At 33.0% G+C, this 21177-nt stretch overlaps 1 protein-coding gene across 4 annotated transcripts in view; it reads left to right on the top strand.

Annotated features, from left to right (window-relative positions):
* The window catches only part of CSMD3 (CUB and Sushi multiple domains 3), a 586421-nt gene that overhangs the window by 325267 nt on the left and 239977 nt on the right, over positions 1–21177 (top strand). For all 4 annotated transcript variants that reach the window (XM_054290025.1, XM_054289307.1, XM_054288554.1 and 1 more), the window contains 5 exons: positions 1493–1675; positions 2857–3183; positions 9694–9888; positions 13857–13995; positions 18727–18914. In XM_054290025.1, coding sequence (XP_054146000.1) covers positions 1493–1675; positions 2857–3183; positions 9694–9888; positions 13857–13995; positions 18727–18914 — 1032 coding nt within the window. The remainder of the gene's footprint in view (positions 1–1492; positions 1676–2856; positions 3184–9693; positions 9889–13856; positions 13996–18726; positions 18915–21177) is intronic.

The raw sequence follows: 21177 nt of genomic DNA, 5'->3' as shown, positions 1-21177 counted from the left end.
TGTTTTCCCAAATGAAATATGAAATGACTTCAACACTTAGGATAATATTCACCCACCAGGACAGCCTAGGAAAACTTTATATTTCTTTAGCAGTTAAAAACTGAGCAGTTCTGTAGATCTGACATTAACAGTCACATGAAAATTGATGACAGGAGAGTGAGTTTGTGTGTTCTTTGGGATAGCTTATGTTGTTTCTTCAGGAAAGCTGTAACCTTTTTTTTTTCTTTGAGATTTGTAATCTCAGGATAAATTGAACATGGGTTTTTTTGCTATTATAATAATAAATTATACCAATCCATTCATAGAACTGTTTGGAAAAAAATACAAATAAACCAAAAAGAAGTGTTCATGGTTTTTTGTGCTTTTTATTAGACTGTTTTGTTTTGTGGTTTTTGAGTTTTATTTATCCAAACAGAATAATAAAGCTTTCAAAACTCTGTGGAGTATATTTTTAGATAATCTTCAAGTCTTTTTCAGTTTCTTGTTAAAATTGAATGGTCTTTATTTGCTTCGTGTCACATTTTAGAACGTTTAGAACTTTAGTATCTGAAAGCTTTGAGAAATCGAGTGTATGCTCCTGAAAAGATTACCCTGGAAAAATTGTTTGAGTTAAAATCAAAACACTTGCTATTCTTTTTTTACCTTGTACTCAAACTATTGTATATGGAAATGTGAGAAAAAGGGAAAAGGCTTCAAGTCCTTTAAAGAGAAAACCTCAAACTATGGTACAGGGTGTTTGTTGCTGTCATTACATGTAAATTTTTAGAAGATTCTTCCATGCCTGTAACCACTGAAAGTTCAAAAGAGGATGCAGCTTGAGAGAATATCATAGCTCTAATATTTGTTGAATTAGTAATCATTCCGATTCCTTGCTGTTAAGACTACTGAGGTAGAATGTTATTTGACTATAGAGAAATTATTTTTTGGATATTTTTACATAATGTATGTGTATATAAATTTGTATATTTATTTATGTCTACCCTCCTTTTATGCTGTAGGCAATTCTTTTGGTGCCACCACTCCCTTACCATGTCATTGGCACCTCAATTTGAACTGTATTGGAACCTGCAGAGTGTTTACACATTGGGGAACTGATCTCTGTTTCTACTTTTAAGAGTTCATGTTCTACTAGAAATATTTTACTTAATGATATTATGGTTTAAAATTTTATGAAATAAAATAGGGCAGAAATACTTTTCCTCATATCCTTTTAAAGTATTTTATAAACACAAAGAGTTTTGATTTTTCTAATCCCTTGTAGTGGTTGAATTGTAGCCAACAACTAAGCCCAACACAACCACTCACTCATTCCCCCTTATGCAGAATTTCCTCCCTAAGAAACTGGGGTATAAAATCAGATTCAGTGGTGCATTTTGACGGCTGTTCTTATTTAGATCATTTTAATTTGCTTAGAATTTTCTACATGTCAGCATATACATGCAGCAAGTTTGTTTTATTCTTCTATGAATAAATCCCTTATTTATTTCAACAGAAATTGAAAAAGAAAGCTGTGGGGATCCTGGAACACCATTGTATGGTATTAGAGAAGGGGACGGATTTTCTAATCGTGATGTTTTAAGGTTTGAGTGTCAGTTTGGATTTGAATTAATTGGAGAGAAATCTATCATTTGCCAAGAAAACAACCAGTGGTCTGCAAACATACCAATCTGTATTTGTATGTACCACATATTTTCTTCTTATTATTTTTAAGGCATTGTTATAAGCTTTACTTATGGGTAATAATTATGGGTAATTATTTGTGTGATTGATTTCAGAGTTAGTAAAAAGCTATTAACAGGATGAATTTACTTTTTCTTAGCAGGTTTGCCTAATGTACATGCCCAAGGGACAGGTTTTAAAAATGCTAAAACATTTTTTTCTCTTATACCAAGTCTTAAAGCAATTCTCTTTATGTGCTTTGATATAGTGGTTTATTATTGGCTTTTTTTTGGTAGGATTCTGTTGATTTTATGATGTAAATTAGGTATGATACAATTTTGATAGCCAGTCTTAAATTTTAATATATTTCCTCCGATTAGAAGTCGCAGAATTCAAATCAAGAGTTTAAATTATTTACATTTCCCCCATGTATTTTATATAAATACCTATTAGCACTTAAATTATCATAAATATTTATAGCTCTCTTCCAGCAGCATTCTATAGGATAAGTAAAACATTTGCACTACATAGCATAAGTAAAACATTTGCACTACATGGCATAAGTTATATTATATAGCACAGGTATATACAATGTTTTGATACTTATTGGTGGCAACACCTACCTTAACTTTTCCACTAAATAGTATGGATCAAATATATTCAGAGTGCAATCAGTTGTTTTCATCTCTGCAACTCAATTTAATATGGCTCAGCTGAATTTATTGAATATAATATGTTATCCTGATAACAACAAAACATCCCATCTCTTTGAGGCTTCTTAATTTCTTGTGCCTCTGTGTGAACAACAAATTATAAGGGCACTATTGACTTTCTGCCCCTTTAATGTGCTCAGTGGGAGGTCTGCTCATCTAAGCAGCTCCCTACAAGAGAAAATAAGTGGTGCTAAGTGATTGTTATCAAGAGTAAATTGTAAGGACTGCCATGGATTTCCAATGCAACACATATGTTCTGTATTTTTTGTGAGCTCTGCTTAAGAGGTAGTTTTATTGAGAAGAAGGAAATATGAATATTGAAAAAACAATGTTCTTTCCAGATTCACATATCACCACAAATAATGGACTGTTCAGTTGAGGTACTCAGCAAGTTTTAAGATTTCTTGCAAAAATTTAGCACTAAAAAAGTCCTTATTGAAGTGTTTTAGTCCATTATCTAATTTATGTCTCCTTTTTTTGGCAGTTCCTTGTCTTTCCAATTTCACTGCACCAATGGGAACAGTTCTTTCACCAGATTATCCAGAGGGATACGGGAATAATTTAAACTGTATCTGGACAATAATTTCAGACCCTGGGAGTCGAATTCATCTCTCCTTTAATGACTTTGACTTGGAATCTCAGTTTGACTTCCTTGCAGTTAAAGATGGCGATTCTGTAGATTCCCCCATAATTGGAACATTTACTGGTGCTGAAGTTCCTTCCCATCTTACCAGTAATGGTCATATTTTGCGTCTGGAATTTCAAGCTGACCATTCAATGTCAGGACGTGGATTTAACATCACTTATAACAGTGAGTAATCTTATTTTTCTTGTGTGCATGGTTTTGTTTTCAACATACAGTCTAGGAGATAGGCTTAAGTATTTAAAAATGATGCTATGGTAATGCAGCTTCTAGTAAATCCTATATACATAATATTCCTAATATATTTGTTTGGATTATTGCTCAAAGTATTGCTCTCATTTATGGCTTTAGAGATCATTGTGATAGGAGTGTTTGGCAGACTGACAAATCAGGCCAGTTCCAAATTGTTTAATAGGGCTTTACTAAATTTGCTGACAATGCAATGTCACATAATGTTAATTACCACCACTGCCTGAATGAAACTGTTCTTGAAAACTCATATGTTCAGCTGTGAACTTATGTCCTGGAGCTGATGGCTGCAATCTTTTCTAGCTCGTAGTCATGGCAGTTCAGTGAGCAGCTGTAGGAGCTCTTTGAACAGTCAAACCACAATAGACTTGTTTTTATTTTCTTTTTTTTTTTTTTTTTGTTTCCTCTCTTACCTTCCTTACTTACTAACCACATAATAAAATTGAAAGTGATATCAAATATCCTCTCCAGTATTAAATACCATTAGCATTTATTCACCTTTTTGCTGCCAAAACTGTTACATTTCTTCTGAAACACATACGAAGAGCTGCCTGTCTTGCATTGGTACCAAGTAATTTGGTATTTATTCCACACTAAAATCCAGACAGGATATGTTCCCAGCTAGTGCAGACATGGTGATGCAAGGCCATAGCATGAATAATTGCAAGATGCACTGTGAAGCTTTCTTGGGAGCGTATGCAAAATTAAATTTTGTCACTCCAACAGTATCTTGAAGTGTTAGACTTGCTGCTATGGGTAGAATGTGATAGGAGTAAGAGAACATCTAGTAGAGAGTTCAGCAGTACCCTTCAACCAGAGCTTCCCCACTTCATCAATTCCCCACATCTGGAAATCTGGATTTCTCCTTTTCTTTCTTTCTGACGGTAGGGGTAGCAGAATTTTCAATGCCAACAGACAGAAAAAAAAGCAAAATACAATAAGTATTTTGATATTTCCAAAATGTGATGTAATGTGTAATTAGTCCCATTCCTGTCTTTCTCCCTAACATCTGAGAGTATATCTAATTCCAGAGGCTTGCTTGAGATTTAAGAGAATATACAACAGCATGATTTGAAGGAGAGCACATTTCTCCCTTGCTGTATTGCCTGCTGAACTGTATGAAAAAAAAAACAACTTTGTTGTTTAGGTTTCTTTACTTTTAAAAAACCTAAAAAAACCCTTAAATCAAAAAGGAAATGAGAGATTAAGAGAAGTTGATAAGTGAGAGACCTAGACTTCACATTTTTCTCAAACAAATGTTAACAGTTAATATTGTTTTCATAAAATTTCAAGGACTGAAGTCCCATGTGGCTGCTTACTTTTCTTACATCATCTTTCATCTCTCCATGTTTACTTTTCCTCTTTTTATTTTTGTTTTGGTTTAGGTTGTCAGTCTTTCAGAGAATGATTTATTAAGATCTACATTAAACGTTTCTGTCTGAATAGGAAAGAGATCAACTGGCACTAGATTATTCTGTAAACATTATTTTTCTGATTTTGTCTTATATTTTTGCTCTCAGCCCTCTGATTCATCCTCAGATCATTTGTCACAAATGTAGAATGTAAGCATGAAGAACATGTGGTATCTTCTTGGTACCTATAAAAACCATTATTTTCTTACTGGATTTTATAGGTACCAGTCATCATTCCAAACTAACCTTGAACTTGTAGCTACATATCTCAGCACTGTAACTAAATATTGGAAAGTCAGGGGTTAGTCAGAGCTACCAAAATATGAAATCAGATATAAGGAAAATGAGATATTGAATCCATGTTTCTTTCCAGAAGTTTTAACATTTGCTCTTTATTTTCTTTTGTCTCATGTCCTTTTAACACTTATAACAGTTCTCTTTACTTTAAAGTTTCATTGTCGTGTGCTCAATGCTGTCAAGCCTAAATCTAAATGAGAAAACCAAAATTAGCTATTGGAGGATATAACGTAGTCTTCTAGGTTAAAAATTAGGACTGTGTATAAGTGGATTTTCTCAAGTTATCCCATTTTGTACAACTAGAACTAAATGTAGGTCAGTTAATGTAGAATTTATAGTGAAAATGAAAGATGGAGAAGATTAGTATGGAATGCTCCTCATATTTAGTTCATTTTTTGAACTACCTAGAAATATACTTATCAGATAAATTCTGCTTCTTTAAAAAATTTGCAGACTTCTTTGGGCATGTGTTAGTTTTATCATTTAAATTATGCACCAATAGTATCAAATGATACAATTTTAATTTTGAAAAGAAGCAACAATCCAATATCAACTTTTACGTGTTGTATAATGAAACCACTTAACTCTGAAAATAATTTAAAATGTTTTACACATTGGAACAGTTTAATGCATTTATATTTTTATTTCTTTTCATGGGTATGTTTGTTAAACTCTGTAGCTAAAATCTACTTACAAAAGCAGCAATATCTCCAAATAATGTCTATTATTTCCTCAGTAAAGACAGCTTCAATCTGATAAATTACAGAAGTAATCTTTCCTTATTAAATAAAGGCAAAAAAAGATAATAAAAAAAGGCATGAATAGAACTTCACTCTGTCTTAGCATTTGTAAACCCAAAGTTAATTAAAAATATCTGTTTTCTGCTAACACCCCAGTTGATATATTCCAAAGCTATCCACCTCTTTTTGCCCCTTTCAAGAGTAGAAACATTATATCTCAGAAACAGTATGTCTTGATCAATCTTTTCTAATAAGGGTGTGCTACTAGCCAGTAATGTAAATAACTTCATTGATGTTTTTGAGGTGTAGAATGGAAAATTATAAAACTGAGTTACTATTATATAATCTGATTATTGAATGGTATTTCTCAGAAAATATTTCAATGCCATATTTATTTTTATTACAGGAACATGTCATCTCAGATAATTACTCTCTTTCCAGTAAAATTGAACATAAATCTAACTTTTGTTGGAATTAAGAAAAATATTAGATTTCAACTGTGTCATCTTTGAGTTATTACACTAAGTCTAACAAAGATTTCCTACTTAGTTCAATTTAGGGACTATATAATAGAAATGTGTGACATGAAAATGGATGATACAGAAAATGTTCCAATAAGCAAAGGTATAGGAACTGAAAGGCTGTGATTTTCTGCTTGGAAAAGGAGGCAGAAGAATGTTTCACTAGGTGCAGCAAAACACAGGGACATAGCAAAACTGCATCAGTTTAAGTTGCTATGGAAATGCATACTTACACCTGATTCCTTGTTCCTCCTTTATATCCCAAACCCAAGAGCTGTTAATGATATTTCTGGTGCCCGTGAAGATATTTATAAAGTCAGTCATCCCCTAGTCCTGCCTGTAGTAAGCTCTATGCATTGTACTACTCAGTTCAAGGAAAGTATGAGCCTTTCATCGTACTTATGACTCCTTTATGAATGCTTCCCACTTTATATATATATATATATCTTTGTTTAATTATAGAGAACAGAGCTAGACATAGCAGTGAATATAGTCACATAAATTACAAGAAATAAATTTATATGGCCTCTTTGTTTCAGTGTAGATTTCCTAGCTTAGGTTAGAACAGGTGAAATGCACACTTAAAGTGCAGTGTGACAACTGAAGCCATGTGACAGACAATGCATATTTACTTCCCGTGACAATGGAGTTAATGCAGAGGAAACTCAAAAATTTCTCGGCCGTCCATGGGCAGAAATTCCACACACCAGACTCATGCTAACCTTCCTGTGGGCTGAGGTGGATGAGTATTTTGAGGTGGAAAGCATCATCCAGATTGCTTGATTTATGCTTGCTGTGGACTTCTTTGAGCTGTTCCTCATTGATTGGGGTATAGGGCTGGGCAATTATCTTTGAATAAGCTTGAATGAGCTGCTGCTTCTTATGTAGATATTTGTGTTACTTTTTTTTAATTACAGCTGTTTAATTGTACTAGCAAAAAACCTTATGAATTACATAGCAGCCTGACAAAGGTCAAACTACGGGCCTCTGACATCAGCCTCATTACTCCAGTCATTTCAGCTCAGTGGAGCAAAACATGGACAATGCCAGATGATGTGTTTATGTACAAAAACTGATTTAGTGTGGTTTATTGCTGTGTTAGAGTATGTTCATCACAACACAATTTTCCTGCCAGTTGCTCCTGTTAAGACTTTCTCAGTCTCAGTACTTGTCAAGCTAGAACTCTTCAGAGGGTAGTGTACCAGAAAGAAGTCGGAGTTTACGTGTGATGGTACTGAATAAGCTGCCACTTGTTTACGTAGCTTTAAATAGTCTTTCACAATGAAATATATTGTTATAATTTTATATTCCCTTAACTTTTCTTTTTCTCTGATATTTTCTTCTGAAAGTACTCTCTTTACTTCAAAGTTATTGCTATACTTACCAGCTAAAACTCTTGGTAGGGCAATCCATCAAAACAATTAATTGCGCCAGTGGATGACACCTTTGTAGTCCTATTTGAAAGGACCTTTCAAAGCTGGCTTTAGATGAGATGAGCTGTGATTAGCTAGCTACCTGCCTTCCTATCTCATGAGATCTCTGCAGTTCCTTCCCTCCGTTTTTTTGTTTTGGTTTGGTTTTTTATTTGTTTTTTAATGCAAAGTGCATATTTTAATATACTTCTGAGTTAAAAGCAGAATATCACCATTGCCCTGATCTGTGATTATATTTCCTGACATTTTTCCAGATATTGCCTTATCTACTTGTGCAGTCATGATAGTTGATGAAGATAAATACCAGGAAAACTGTATTTCCTCTTTACGTGTAATAGTTCATAAGGAACTTTTCTGTAGTTTCTTGATTTTTTGATGAGAAGTAAAATATTAATTAATCATATACCCATGTATTCTTTTTCTTTTCAGCCTAAGGCTAGTATTTAATATTAAAGCTCCACCATAATCTTTCTAGAAGTATCAGCAGATGGAATGTGGCTCATTGAATAATATAATTGTAGGCAGGCTAAGCTACGAGTGACTGCTGTTGGTGGGACGGATTGTCTTTCATCATCTTGCCTCACAAAGTCATTCTATGCAGTAAAATTGATCACATAGGAGCAGCAGTGGCAGCATTTCCTGAGCTAAAATATAGAGAAATGAATTGATTTTTCAAACTTAATAAGCTGGTGTCACACACAAGCAAGCGAAACCTGGAGTCAACATTTATCTACATTTATAGATAACAATATTGAAAATCTATCTCTGGGTTGTCTGAAAGTAGTAAGAAACACAGACAATCAATGCCTTCTCTAAAAGTGATGACTGTGAGCAAAGAATTGGAAAAGTTTTCGTAACTCCTCTGAAAAAGTATGAGATTGCATCACTTTTAATGCAATCTTTAAATGGTAGACAATTATTCAATGAAAACACTCTTTTCTTTCCCAGTATATATGGCATTGTCTGAGTCAAAATGTCGATAAATAAATGCTTTCTCTTTTCTGTTATTATGATTTAAAATACCTCTGTAATGGAACATCTGAGAAATCTTTCTAGTAACTTATTGAAATATTACACAGACTAAAAAAATCATTAGGGGATTTGTATATGTTTTGTCTAGCAGACACTGCAGGGGGAAAAGTGAAAATCATCTTTTTAAGGACTTAGTAGTTTCTGATGTCTCCACATGTAAACATGTTTAGGAAGATACAATTTGCAGTCATCGTACATAAGGAAGGTGGATATTTGTTCTCACTGAAAAAATCAACATTTTAAAAAATATAAGATGTATGTGCAGTATTCTTCATCAATAAAAAACCAACATACAATAACTACTACATATAATTTAATGATAATGCTATAAGTATGATCTTGCTAATTTCTGTTAGGAAGATGGTCTTTCTTCTCCAAAAGTAAGGTATATTCTGCAGTAAAAGACATGAATAGTCTTTGTCATAGTATCTACATGTATACAGGGACATTATTTTTTTTTCAATTTATCTAGACCTAAACTTGAAATGTTCAAAGTTTCAAGTTTTCTTCTATGGCCAACATGACCCTTTTTTTCATTGTTCACCACCTCTAAATACAAGAAACAAAGTTAATTATGGTAGGATAAAGCCCTTGAAGGTCAATATGGCTCAAATGGTGTGATTTACAAAAGATGAGTAAAGTTTCTGTATCATACATAAATGCTTGCCCTGCCCTTCTGAAGGAACATTCTGTCCCATTTTGACATTAAATAGGATGTGTGTTGTTGAAAAAGGAGAATTTAGCTATCACTGAAATATGCCAGCAACAAGCTGTCCAAGCTGAGATCCATGCTGTTTTAACTTCATATTTTAAGCAATTATTTATGCTGTTTTGCATAAATAATTGTTCTTGAGCAAATTCTTGAGTCTTATTTATCCCCTCAGTTTCCTAATATAAATTGTTTGTTTTTACTAGCGATGAAAATCTTAAAAATGTCATCTCCCTTGCAAGAGTTCTATGTCCTCTACCACTTTTCTTTTTTCCTCTTAAAAAGCATTTGGACATAATGAGTGCCCAGATCCTGGAGTGCCAATCAATGCTCGGCGTTTTGGTGATAACTTTCAGCTGGGGAGCTCAATTTCAGTTATATGTGAAGAAGGATTTATTAAAACACAAGGAACTGAAACAATTACTTGTATGCTAGTGGATGGAAAAGTAATGTGGAGTGGACCTATTCCTAAGTGTGGAGGTATGTATAATATTTCTTTCTAAATCAGGAGAACTTGATGTAATGCATTTGAAATTGCCACCAAATGAAGTTGAGATTTTTGCGAATGAATAGCACAAAGCTTCTGTTACAGCTGATATAGTATTAGATTGGAATGAAGATGTTGATCTCTTCTGACTATGGTATTTAAAACTGTTTAAGATGTTTTACCTATCTGTTGCAGTGACTCTAGACTGGGGAAGACTCTCTTAGCAATTGATTTCTCTTTTTTATAGAAAGTACGTACTTCCATACATAGCAACCTAAAATCACACTGTTATAAATATTTCCTTTGACTTGTTTATACTAATTGACACTAAAATATAATCTTTGCTTCATTACTTGTCTATATTCTAAAATTTTTGTACCTAAAGGGGAAAAATTAATTCAGCTGTTTGTAATGATTAAAAAAAACAAAACCAAAAGACAGTTATAATGTAATCTCTGGTTTGTTAGCTTTTACTTTAAACAACAGTTCAGTTATTATTTTCACTATGTAACTGCCTTCCTGACAAAATTTGAACAATTTTAATACATTAGTGCAACTGCTTATAATATGCTTTGCAGCCATGTTTACTTTCTGTGATGAATTATTATTGTTTCATAGATATAAGGTGTGTCAGTTTCAATAGACATGATAGGCCATAATACCTTTTCATTATTATAACGTTCATGGATCTGTTGATCATGGATCTGATCAACATTGCTAATAAAATATAAGGTTGCATTTTCAATGTTACATTTAAATCTTAAATTACTGGGAATATTTTTAAATGTCAGTCCACGCACAATGATAATATGATTCACAGTTGGTCTGAGACTCTGAGTGGAAAATATTCTGGAATGAGGATGGCACCAACCAGCAAATGGCCCAGAGGGGCAGGAGAAACAGGGTTTTAAAGAAAGGGGGAGTTGTACAAGGGAGGGATCCACAGTGAGCCAATGGGGAAAGGTGAAGGGAGGAACTTAATACAACTGACATACAGAGGAACCCAATAAATACAAAGTAGAGGAGGGGCCCCGGGACCACAGCCAACCACAACCCCCGGAGAGAAGAAGGTTCTGGAAAGCTAGGAGGAGTGGGGGGTGATTGACTGGGCCCAGGGAGGAGGAAAATTTTACTTATAAGGAGATATGAAGGAGGAGAAATTACATAACTTAGATAACTGACAAAACCAAGGGTGGGGGTAACCATAGCAACATAACTGACAGTAGGGCTATGGCGGGAAAACTGGGGAGGGCAGAACCATTTACATAGAACAGGGGGAAACAATACATAAAATGGGGGAGTAATACAAGAAACTTAACAACACACTACAACATGTCCTCATGCCTTTCATCTTTCCTATGTGAGGGTTATGTGGAGGATTTTCCCATAATCTGTTCTGATATTGTGCTGTTGTACTCATGCTGAAGCTCTAACCTTGATCTTCCTGCATAACACTTGTAGGGCTTAATATCCATTCTGTAGCAGTACTGATAAGCTCTTAAAAAAAAATTTCTAAAACTATGAATCTACAAGATGTTTAGTGTTTCTGTGAATAGCCTGTTATCCTAAAGGCTTTTTTCCTGCTCATGGAGGAAAATTTCCTGTTTTGACCCATGCGCCTTGCTATACAAAGAAATAAATGCAAATGACTTTGTGAGAATTCTTAGATCAGACTAAAATTGTCCTTTGCTCTTTGTCATAGGCCTGTGTTTGATAAAGAGATTCTGCTTGATGACCCCCTCTAGTTGTGTTATATTTCTAGAGTTTCATTTTGAACACATGAACACTGTATATGAACCTGTCAGACAACCATCAAACAGTGGATTAAAATCAGTGTGAAAAAGGTTAGGGAAACAATCCTTTGGCACGATGACTCGAGAGTTTTATTTTCTAAAAAACAAGGCTTTTTAAGATAAGCTCAGTAGCTCAGCTATTTTGAAGGGAAGTACTCCTGGGTTTAGGAAATCAGCATGTAATGGTGAAAGTCAAACAAAAAAAATCCATTTGATATTTATCTGCAAGAGCCACAATCAGAAGACAGATAAGAAACATTTTCTTTAAGGAAAACCGGCAGCAAAACTCTCCTAAATAAAATCGAGAAATCATACCAAATTTAGGCAATGTTACAGTGTGCCTTACTTTTCATGCACTATTCATAGGAATATTTTTGTAATAGAGGTTTGGAGCTTTTTCCATATTCTAAATGCAATTTTTGTAATGAAAATTTGGTGAGAATATGGAACTTTGTACAAGTTTAGTAACACTATTGTAAATATGGAGTGTACTGGATCAGAATAAGGCCATCTGATTCCTATTTTGTCAATATATTTTGTTGTTTGTAGGCTCTATATGTATAATGAATATTTCAAAGTGCTTATATACAATAAAATATAGAGATTATGAATGTTCTTGAGTTAACCTTCTGATTGTTGAGGTAAATATGAGTTTAAATAACATATTGTTTGACTGATACTGTTTACTGAGGGTAGTATGAAAAAACAACTCTAAGATAAAAGGTGAGAAACGCCCACGTTAAATCCATCACTGAGTAAAAAAAGAGGCATGCATCGGCATATTTAGATTGTTTGCAACATACTGAATTCTGAACTCTGTAACTTCTAGAAACCTTTTGTTTTCCCTACACGGGATGGAAAGATGGAGCATTATATTCTAAAAAAAATAAAAGAAACCAAAACAAACCTGTTTACAGCAATTTGTCATTTAAATATAGGGCCTTGATATTCTCCTGAGAAAAATGAAGATCAGACAAATGTGTAAAAATTCATGGTCTTCAACTTGAAGCTTTGTCAAAGAGAACAAAATTAATCTATTTTTCTGTAATGAAGTTCAGAATAATATAGACAATGATATGTACTGTTCTACTTTGTCAAAATGAGCAACCAAAACTTTTTGCAGGCTCTGCTAGGTGAAAAACCACAAACAGAACTGCAATAAATAGCCATGATTTTGTCAAAAATGTCGTGTATTTTACACTATTTTTAGTAGAGACTCTAGCTTGTCAACGGTACCTGTAATAGCTTTCCAGCTTCTTTGTGATATACAGTGATATGCATCGTTAGCTGTGACACTGTGACATAGATTTTTGGGGTTTTTGGGGAATTTTTTTTTTTCTGAGTAGCCATACATTCATAAAGGCCACTGAAACCATGGTGTTATGAAACTCTGTGGTGCAGCCCTCTATTCCTGCAAAGTAACATGGTTCTGCTCTCTGTCTAAATGGCAAAGGCCCTGGGTGTCCTCATGGACACCAAGTTAAACTTGTGTCCTTGATGCAAAGAGGATCAGTGGTGTCCTGGGATGGATAAGGCAAACCCTTGAGAAGGCTGAAGCAGGTGATCTTTCCCCTCTACATGAGTACTGCTTGCAGAAGTATATATTGCAATATTTATATATATTTTTCAATTTAAAAATATCAACTAATGGTAAGTATGGTAAGAAGAATGGTAGGTATGTCTTTTTCACAAATGAGGAATTTGTACTGCTAACATGCCAAGCAAAATATATGTGGTATGACAGTAGATTCCATGATGTCAAATTTAAAATAACAGTTCACTGATTTCTAGCTTTAAATTCAGCTGAAACTTCGGCAAGTTTTTCAAGACTCTCTGCTCACAATTAAAAGCAAAAATAATGATATTTTGTAGAGACTGCGTTTTCTTTATGTTCTTTAATGCAGAAAATGTATTATACACATAAGAACACAGTAGGGAACAAACCTTTTTCAGAATTATTGAACAGCTTATTTCATCTATTTAAGGCCTTAATTCAGTTATCTCCATCTAATTCTGAACAACCCAGAGCCTGTCAGTTTTGAAGCAACTGCATCTTTCTGCAACTTGATTTTCAATATTTGTTCATTCTAATTGTCCTATATTGAAATTGGTAAATATTGCACTTAATAAATCTGTACTATTTACCTTTCTCTTTGTTTCATTTTTAGCTCCGTGTGGTGGGCATTTTTCATCTCCAAGTGGAGTAATCCTCTCTCCAGGCTGGCCAGGGTATTATAAAGATTCCTTGAATTGTGAGTGGGTGATAGAAGCTGAACCTGGACACTCTATCAAAATTACATTTGAAAGGTCTTGGCTAATGTTTTTCTTACTTCATGTTTTCCAGTTTTTACCAGGAAACAGGAGTTATTAGCTTTATCATAACATTAATTTGCATTATCTCTAAAAACAAGGAATTTTATTATCACATAGGACTTTTGGAAACTTCTTCAGAGCACAGATATTATCTTCAGTGTAATTTCTACTTTGATGTGCTGAAAAGGTTTTGAAATTTCTACCCTCTTACCCGTATTTAACCTGTCTAGCCCAATAAAAAAATGCCTGTTTCAAATATTAGCATGTTTCATTTGCTTTTAACTATATTGCTATGATGAATTATAATTGCTAAGTTCTTTTTTTTTTCTTTCAAAATCACATAATTGTCAACTCTGAAGATCTGAATCAGCTGTGAAAACTAAATTAAATACAGTCATAATTTCCCCTATTCTGGATATTTAATTATCATATCAGCTGAACTATTGTTGTGAAAGGATTCTGTGCTCTCAGGATGGAGTTCCAGTGTCCTCGAATTACTGCAGCATTCCACTTTTCCTAGACTGATGTCTGTTACTAAGGCCCCTTCCTTATTCAAAAGACTGAAATGTGCTGAAGCACCTTACATTTCTCTTGGTAGAAAGATGTTGGCATTTAATTTAAACTCTTTATCAGAAAACAAGACAAAAATGCAACAAAGAATGATATTCTTCTTGTGTTTTGGATATTATTTAATTGTAGATATTTAAAAATTTAGATGAAAACCCAGTAAAAAAGTTCCATTGATGATCAAAATTATAGTGTACAAATATGATACAAGTACTTTTCAGTTTATACAGCATGTGTTGACTAGGCCTGCTCACACTTGACTGAAAAGAAGGTATTTCTTCATATTAATATAATTCAAAAGGAAAGGCTTTTTTAGCAAGGCTTGAATTTTGTATTCTCTTAATAAAATTTGTCACTGTGATAAGATTTTTGAAACTTTTTTTTATTACTATAGCTTACTCTATAATAAAATATACATAGGAAAATATAAACAATCAAAGGACATGTAATAAGTACACTTTACTTATTTTCTATCCTTACTATAACATGAAAGCTAATCTTCCAAAATCACTTAAAATTATGATTTACCAAATTTTTGCCAATTAGACTACAATAAAAAATTTAGTATCTCTCTCCTGCTGAAACGTCTGTTAAGTTTTTGAGAAGAAATTTATAATTTCAAATAGTTGATTTTTAATTCAGCAATTCATTTAAACTACATATTTGATGTGGAATGTCATTTCAAAGTAAAAAGCATTTGCCTTTCTATTTGCAAAATACAATACCAGCTGCATTTTCTTTCTTTGCACCCGAGTTTTACTAAATCTGACACTCTCTTGCATACAGTTTTTGTTTGTAATACATTAATGCCTTGTCATAAAATTGCACAACCTCTATTACTCTTGCAAGAAAGATCAAAAAAGAACATGATGTGGTCTCTTTGGATCACAGAGAAAGCTTCTATCCTCTTTATGGTACTTTTTTTCCCATTGCTGCTCATTTTTGACACTCTTGTCACTTGTCAGAGTTGGTCTGGTATGCACATTGCTCAGATGCAGCAACCCAGAGAGGCCCCACTTGCGGATAAACGTGTACTCTTATGTATCTCTGTGCAGAAGTGCACTTAAAAATACATCTATGTATGTTCACACAGATGCACTTAGATATATATATAGCTATGTGTCTGGATGCAAAGAAGAAGTTTTTCATAAATTAAATGATGGAATAAAACTTTATAGTGTAATGAAAGAAAACATTTTGTTAACTGCTGTTATTTACTTAGACATTAGTATTTTCCACATAGTTTAAATTTGCCTTCTGAGTAATTTATGCATTAGCTTTTTAAAGGCTCATTCTTGTCTGTCTTGGCTACCCTTGTTCTGCTGCTTCTGCTTGCAAATTTTCGCTTCACTTTCTTAAGAGAAAAGGATATTTTGTTGAAATACACAGTTTTAAAACTATAGCCAAATGTCTTTCCTGTATGATTAAAAAATCCCTCATATTTTTCCTATTTCTTTGCCTTTTTACTTTTTCCTGAGAAACACACATACTCTTTATAGCCTTTATTGGTGCAAATACCAAGATTTCCACAATACGTGTGGATGTTTGAAAGATTTTGAATTTCTTGGTCAGTGATAAATATTTATTGTACATATCTATACCTTTAAATAATTTTTGGATTTTCTAAGTTCCCCACTCGCAGAGTAGTTTCCTTTTAATCTTCCTACCTTCCTATATCTTCTCTTTTACCACATTGGGTAGGAGTGAGATACTGCATTCCATGACTGTATGCTAAACCATTCCTGTGCCAAGGAGATAGACATGAGTAAAGAAGATCTACAGACAAATCAAATAAAAATCACTATTAATTTTGTGCTTTTGGCATGCAAAAAATAAAACTTTTTCACATATTTTTATATGATAGTTCATGTATTTTTTAAAATGTTTATTTCTGTTCTACAAGGAATTATCTAAGATAGATGATCTGTTGATATTTTGTTATAAATCAGAATCTTTTTAGGCTCAATTGAAATGACAGAAGTGAGGAATGGCAATGCCATTCTTGATTGTAATGAAGTGTTTATCATGAAGCCTAATTATGAGTATTTAAATGTGAGACATGCTGATAGCAAACTACTGATTGGGGTACTAGTCACGTTTGTCTATTAAGTATTTACTGTGCAGCAGGAAATCCTGATGATTTCAACACTGCAATGAGTTGATAAGGATGTCTTTTAGAAACAAAGATGTGTGTTATAAATATTCAGGCACCTTTATCTATTCAAATAAGGCCTCCTAAAAAAGTGTATGTGGGATCTCCTGTGTTAAAACTTTTTTCACTCGTGTCTTCTTGTGAGCCCTTCATAAGATTAGACGTGACATAGCAATTAAGACATTCAGGGTAATTTAACAATAATGATCAACTAAGTAGGAAAGAACATTGGAAGGGTCTTGCATGAGCATAGGGTATTTCTTATCCAGTTTCCTAAAAAGCCCCTACTGTTTTGTTACATTGAGGGAAAAAAAGTATGTAAATATAGCAGATATGTTGAGCATCAAGGGAAAAGATATTGAAGGGAAAACTGATATAAGCATGGAATTTATAAATTAAATTTTTTCAGTTTTTGAGCTAAATTCCAAGCAAAAGCATCAAACATAATGCCTTCTTCAAATTTGTTCCAGTTCATCTCACTTAAAAATAGTTCTTACATTTTTTTTATGGGTGATTTTTTTTTTTAATCTTCATATTTTTTCTGATATTTGTGGTGGTATAGTCTAAGTCATTTTGAGAGAATTTCCTTTATGTCTTTGGAGATTCAACTTCATTTTAACTTGACTTTAGTTGCATTACATTTATCAGATCCATGGCTTTTAACACCTTCTGTCTCAAGTATGCTTTTGATATAGGTGCTAAGAAAGTTGAGCAAGACTAAATTATCTGCTTCCAAGATTTCTCCTGTGTTGTATGGATTGCTGGAAAAAAGACAAAATAAAAAAGAAAATATTGGAAAGAGCAAGTTATTGCCTAGTAGCTTTTCAGCAGGATGTCATTGCAAGTTACTGGGGGAGCTAACAAAACCCAAAATTTTCAGTTTTCCTGCTTCTAGGATTATCCCACTTCATTTCTGTAACTCCTTATCACTTTAGTTCTGTGCTCTTTTATACATTATTTAGTGGGAGCAGATCATCAATAAAAGAAAATACATGTTTTGTGGGTTTAATCTGTCTTCTTGTCTTTTGCCAGACTCCTTTAGATCTTTAGACTCGCACTCATGGGACATAAATACTGAAATATCGAGTTCCTCAGTACACTGGCTTTACTCACACAGTTCTTTGAATGGATTTCACCTAGCTAAATTAGGCGTCTGAGTAAATCAAAGCGAGAATTAAGACTATCTAAGGATCATTGTAAGATCCTGCTGTTAATTGTTGCTTTTTAATTCGGAAAGGTTTTTCAGTAATCCATCAGAGTCCATTACAAAGCATTATGATTGATTTCCAGTCTGTAATAGCAAGAAAGAGATAAGCCACTGTCAAAACACCAAACAGGTGTTTAGAATTGCTGATACCATCAAAAAGAAGACAAGCAAGGAGATATCTAGCAGCACTATCACACTCAGCTTTCCTTGACAGGGAGAGCACACATACTGTATTTAGTGCTTTCTAAAAAGGATTTTATTTGTGGGTTTTTCTTCAAATAACTTCTGTCACTACTTTGGACTGCATCTCAGCTGGCAGAAAGCCACTGGAGTCAAGAGTCAAATAATTCTATCCCTGCTCATAGATGATTGTAAAGTAGGAACTCAAGAGTATGAGCCATTGATGATACGAAGTACCTTGATATTTTTGCCAAATGCATCAATATGCCCTCTATATAATTTAATTAATTATCCAAAAGGAAAAATGATAATATAAAATAGCATATGAATTTTTAATTGTTAATATTTATTAACAAGCTATTTTTAGCTTTTGATTCCTGCCATATGAACCAGCTCAAGGAGTTTAAATTTATTTCTCATCTTTTGAAGGAACTAACTTGAAATTTTATTAATTCATAAATTATATAAGATAATTAATATTATTGCAATGGTATTGAAAAATAGATATGTGGAGAAAAAATATTTTCAGGAAAGGTACATATTTTAAAAAATATGTGTTTATTGAATTTGCTTTAACTGTCTCTTAAATTTGTGCCTCTGTGTTTTTCCACAATTCCAGATTTCAGACTGAACTGAATTACGATGTTTTGGAAGTTCATGATGGACCAAACCTATTATCTCCACTTCTGGGTTCTTACAATGGTACACAGGTCCCACAGTTTCTGTTTAGCAGTAGCAATTTCATGTATCTTCTCTTTACAACTGATAACAGTCGTTCTAACAATGGATTCAAAATTCACTATGAAAGTAAGTACTTCTATGTTGTATTATTTGATCTCCCCTCCCCCTCAATGCTTACCCTAGTCATGTACAGACTTCATATTGGCTAAATTCCTGTTATTTCCCAATCTGAGAAAGATTTAGTAATGTTAAAGTGCAAAAGAGATGACCACTACTTTTATTTATGTTTAATGTCACTGATGTACTGCTCTGTGCATTAAGAATCAAAAGATGATAATGAGAAGTAAATGCCTTTCTTCTGGAGGCTGCTTTTATGTCCTAATATTCTCAAATTTTATACAATGCATTTTTGTGTGTGTAAAATGGTTTGAGATCAGGAAGATTATGAAAAACGAAGAAAAAAACTGAATTAGTGTTCTGGTTGATGTATCTGCAGCTCTAACTGAACAGGGGAAAATGCAGTTTTTATAATGACCTGAAAATCAAGAAATGGAATTGGTTGATTATGGATTTTTAGGATTCTAAACATGTGCCCATATGATTTTTTTTTCTGACATAAAAATACTCTTTTGTCCTTATTTTAGTCATATACACTATATCAAAGAAAGTACCTGTAAGATTTCATACTTCATTAATTATAAAAGTTCCTTTGTTGAAATACTATAATTCAATTTACATTTTGTCTTTCTAAATATAACTTCTGCTGTAGTAATTCCTACTTCTATGAGAAATAATATTTTACTCTAATTGCTATCTTATTTGCTTTGTAAAGGTTATTTGCATGTTGCTTGTACTTCTACTTGTTGGAGTTATTACCAAAAATTTCCAGATGTTCTTAGTTTTTAACATTATTTTTTGCATTTTTCGCTATTCCTGGCCTCTATAAGGGTACTACAACAAACGTGCATAGGGGAGATATTGCCAGATAAAATTTGGATTGATTTGAACTCCAGTGCCTGTCAAATTCAGGCCTTTTATCGAAAAAAATTTCATATTATACCAAAATTATTATCTGACATTCACCCACAAATTTCTATCTGTATAATCTTCTGCATTATGAAAACGTGATGATTTTGTTAGGTTTTCATCCATTTGGAAATTTGAAAGAAGGCTATCCTAACACATCAGGAGCACTAGATTAAGATTGCTCACCAAGATACTAAATTCCTAGAAAGACTGAATAATTTAAATGGTAGAAATTATAGTTTGGGAATGTGAACAGCAAAAGAAGAAAATCTGCACTTTTTACAAATAATAAACAGTTTCAATTAAATAAAGTTGGAAAGGAAACCTGAAATTTCTTTATAAATAAATTCTTGAATTTCATTATAAAATCCTCCTTTTTGTGAAAGTGATCCACACCCCAGAGTTCTCTACACTAGTGGAGAAAAAAGGCTAAATTTATACTATCAGAGACCATGGAAAATGTATATTCTTACCCGTGGTACACAAAATAAACAATTTTCAGTATTTTCTGTTTAATAGCCTCTGTTTATAGACAGAAGTCTAGTATTCATTTTATTTTTGCTTAATTCTTGCTGGTTTCTCATCTTGCATTATCCAGTATGATCCAATTCTGCTTTCCTTTTGGAAACACGAATAATAATGATCAGTGGTCTCCTATTCATCAGTTCTTCTCCCTTCAAATAATGTATTGAAAGCTTTTTATATCTTTTATATGTTCATAACTTTTATGCTAATTATATCTTTCCACAATGAATTTCTTTGTAATGAAAGACTTTTTATGATTTCTATTTAGGAATAAAAGGAATAACATGCATTAAAAAATTTTGCACTGAATACTTCTTGTAATTTACTAATTTCAGTACTATCTGTAGAGGGCTGAGTTTATTATAAAATGGATTTCTTTATATAAGCTTTGTATATGAACTTCTCACTGGGAAATAACCTAAAAGGCTTAATTTTTTAGCCCACATTGAAATCCCTTAACAAGTCAACTTCTCTTTATTCTTTTCTGCTATTCTTTATCTTCTCAATATCTCATATATCAAATAATATTAGGTATGAGTATGATTTATGTAAATAATTGATCTATGTAAATATTTAAAATATAAATATCAGAAGAAATGTAACCAATTTCAGCTATGCTAGCAAATTTTCTCCAGGAAAAAAATAAAGGCTGAAAATCCAAATTTTGAGTGATCATCAAAGCTTTTTAATATCAGCATCAGGTACAAAATCATTTAATGTTCCTAAGACAGGATCAAACTAAATATCCTGTAAAATATGGGATATTTTTCTTGCTTTTCTCTGTAGCAATGGCAGGATTCAAACTGTGATCCATAATATCTTTTAATGGTAACACCGA

This window comes from Melozone crissalis, unplaced genomic scaffold (assembly GCF_028551555.1).
Source record: "Melozone crissalis strain CALT ecotype California unplaced genomic scaffold, PUWL_Pcris_2 ptg000002l_1, whole genome shotgun sequence".
NCBI classification, from domain to species: Eukaryota; Metazoa; Chordata; class Aves; order Passeriformes; family Passerellidae; genus Melozone; species Melozone crissalis.
This window is presented reverse-complemented; position numbering and strand designations above follow the sequence as displayed.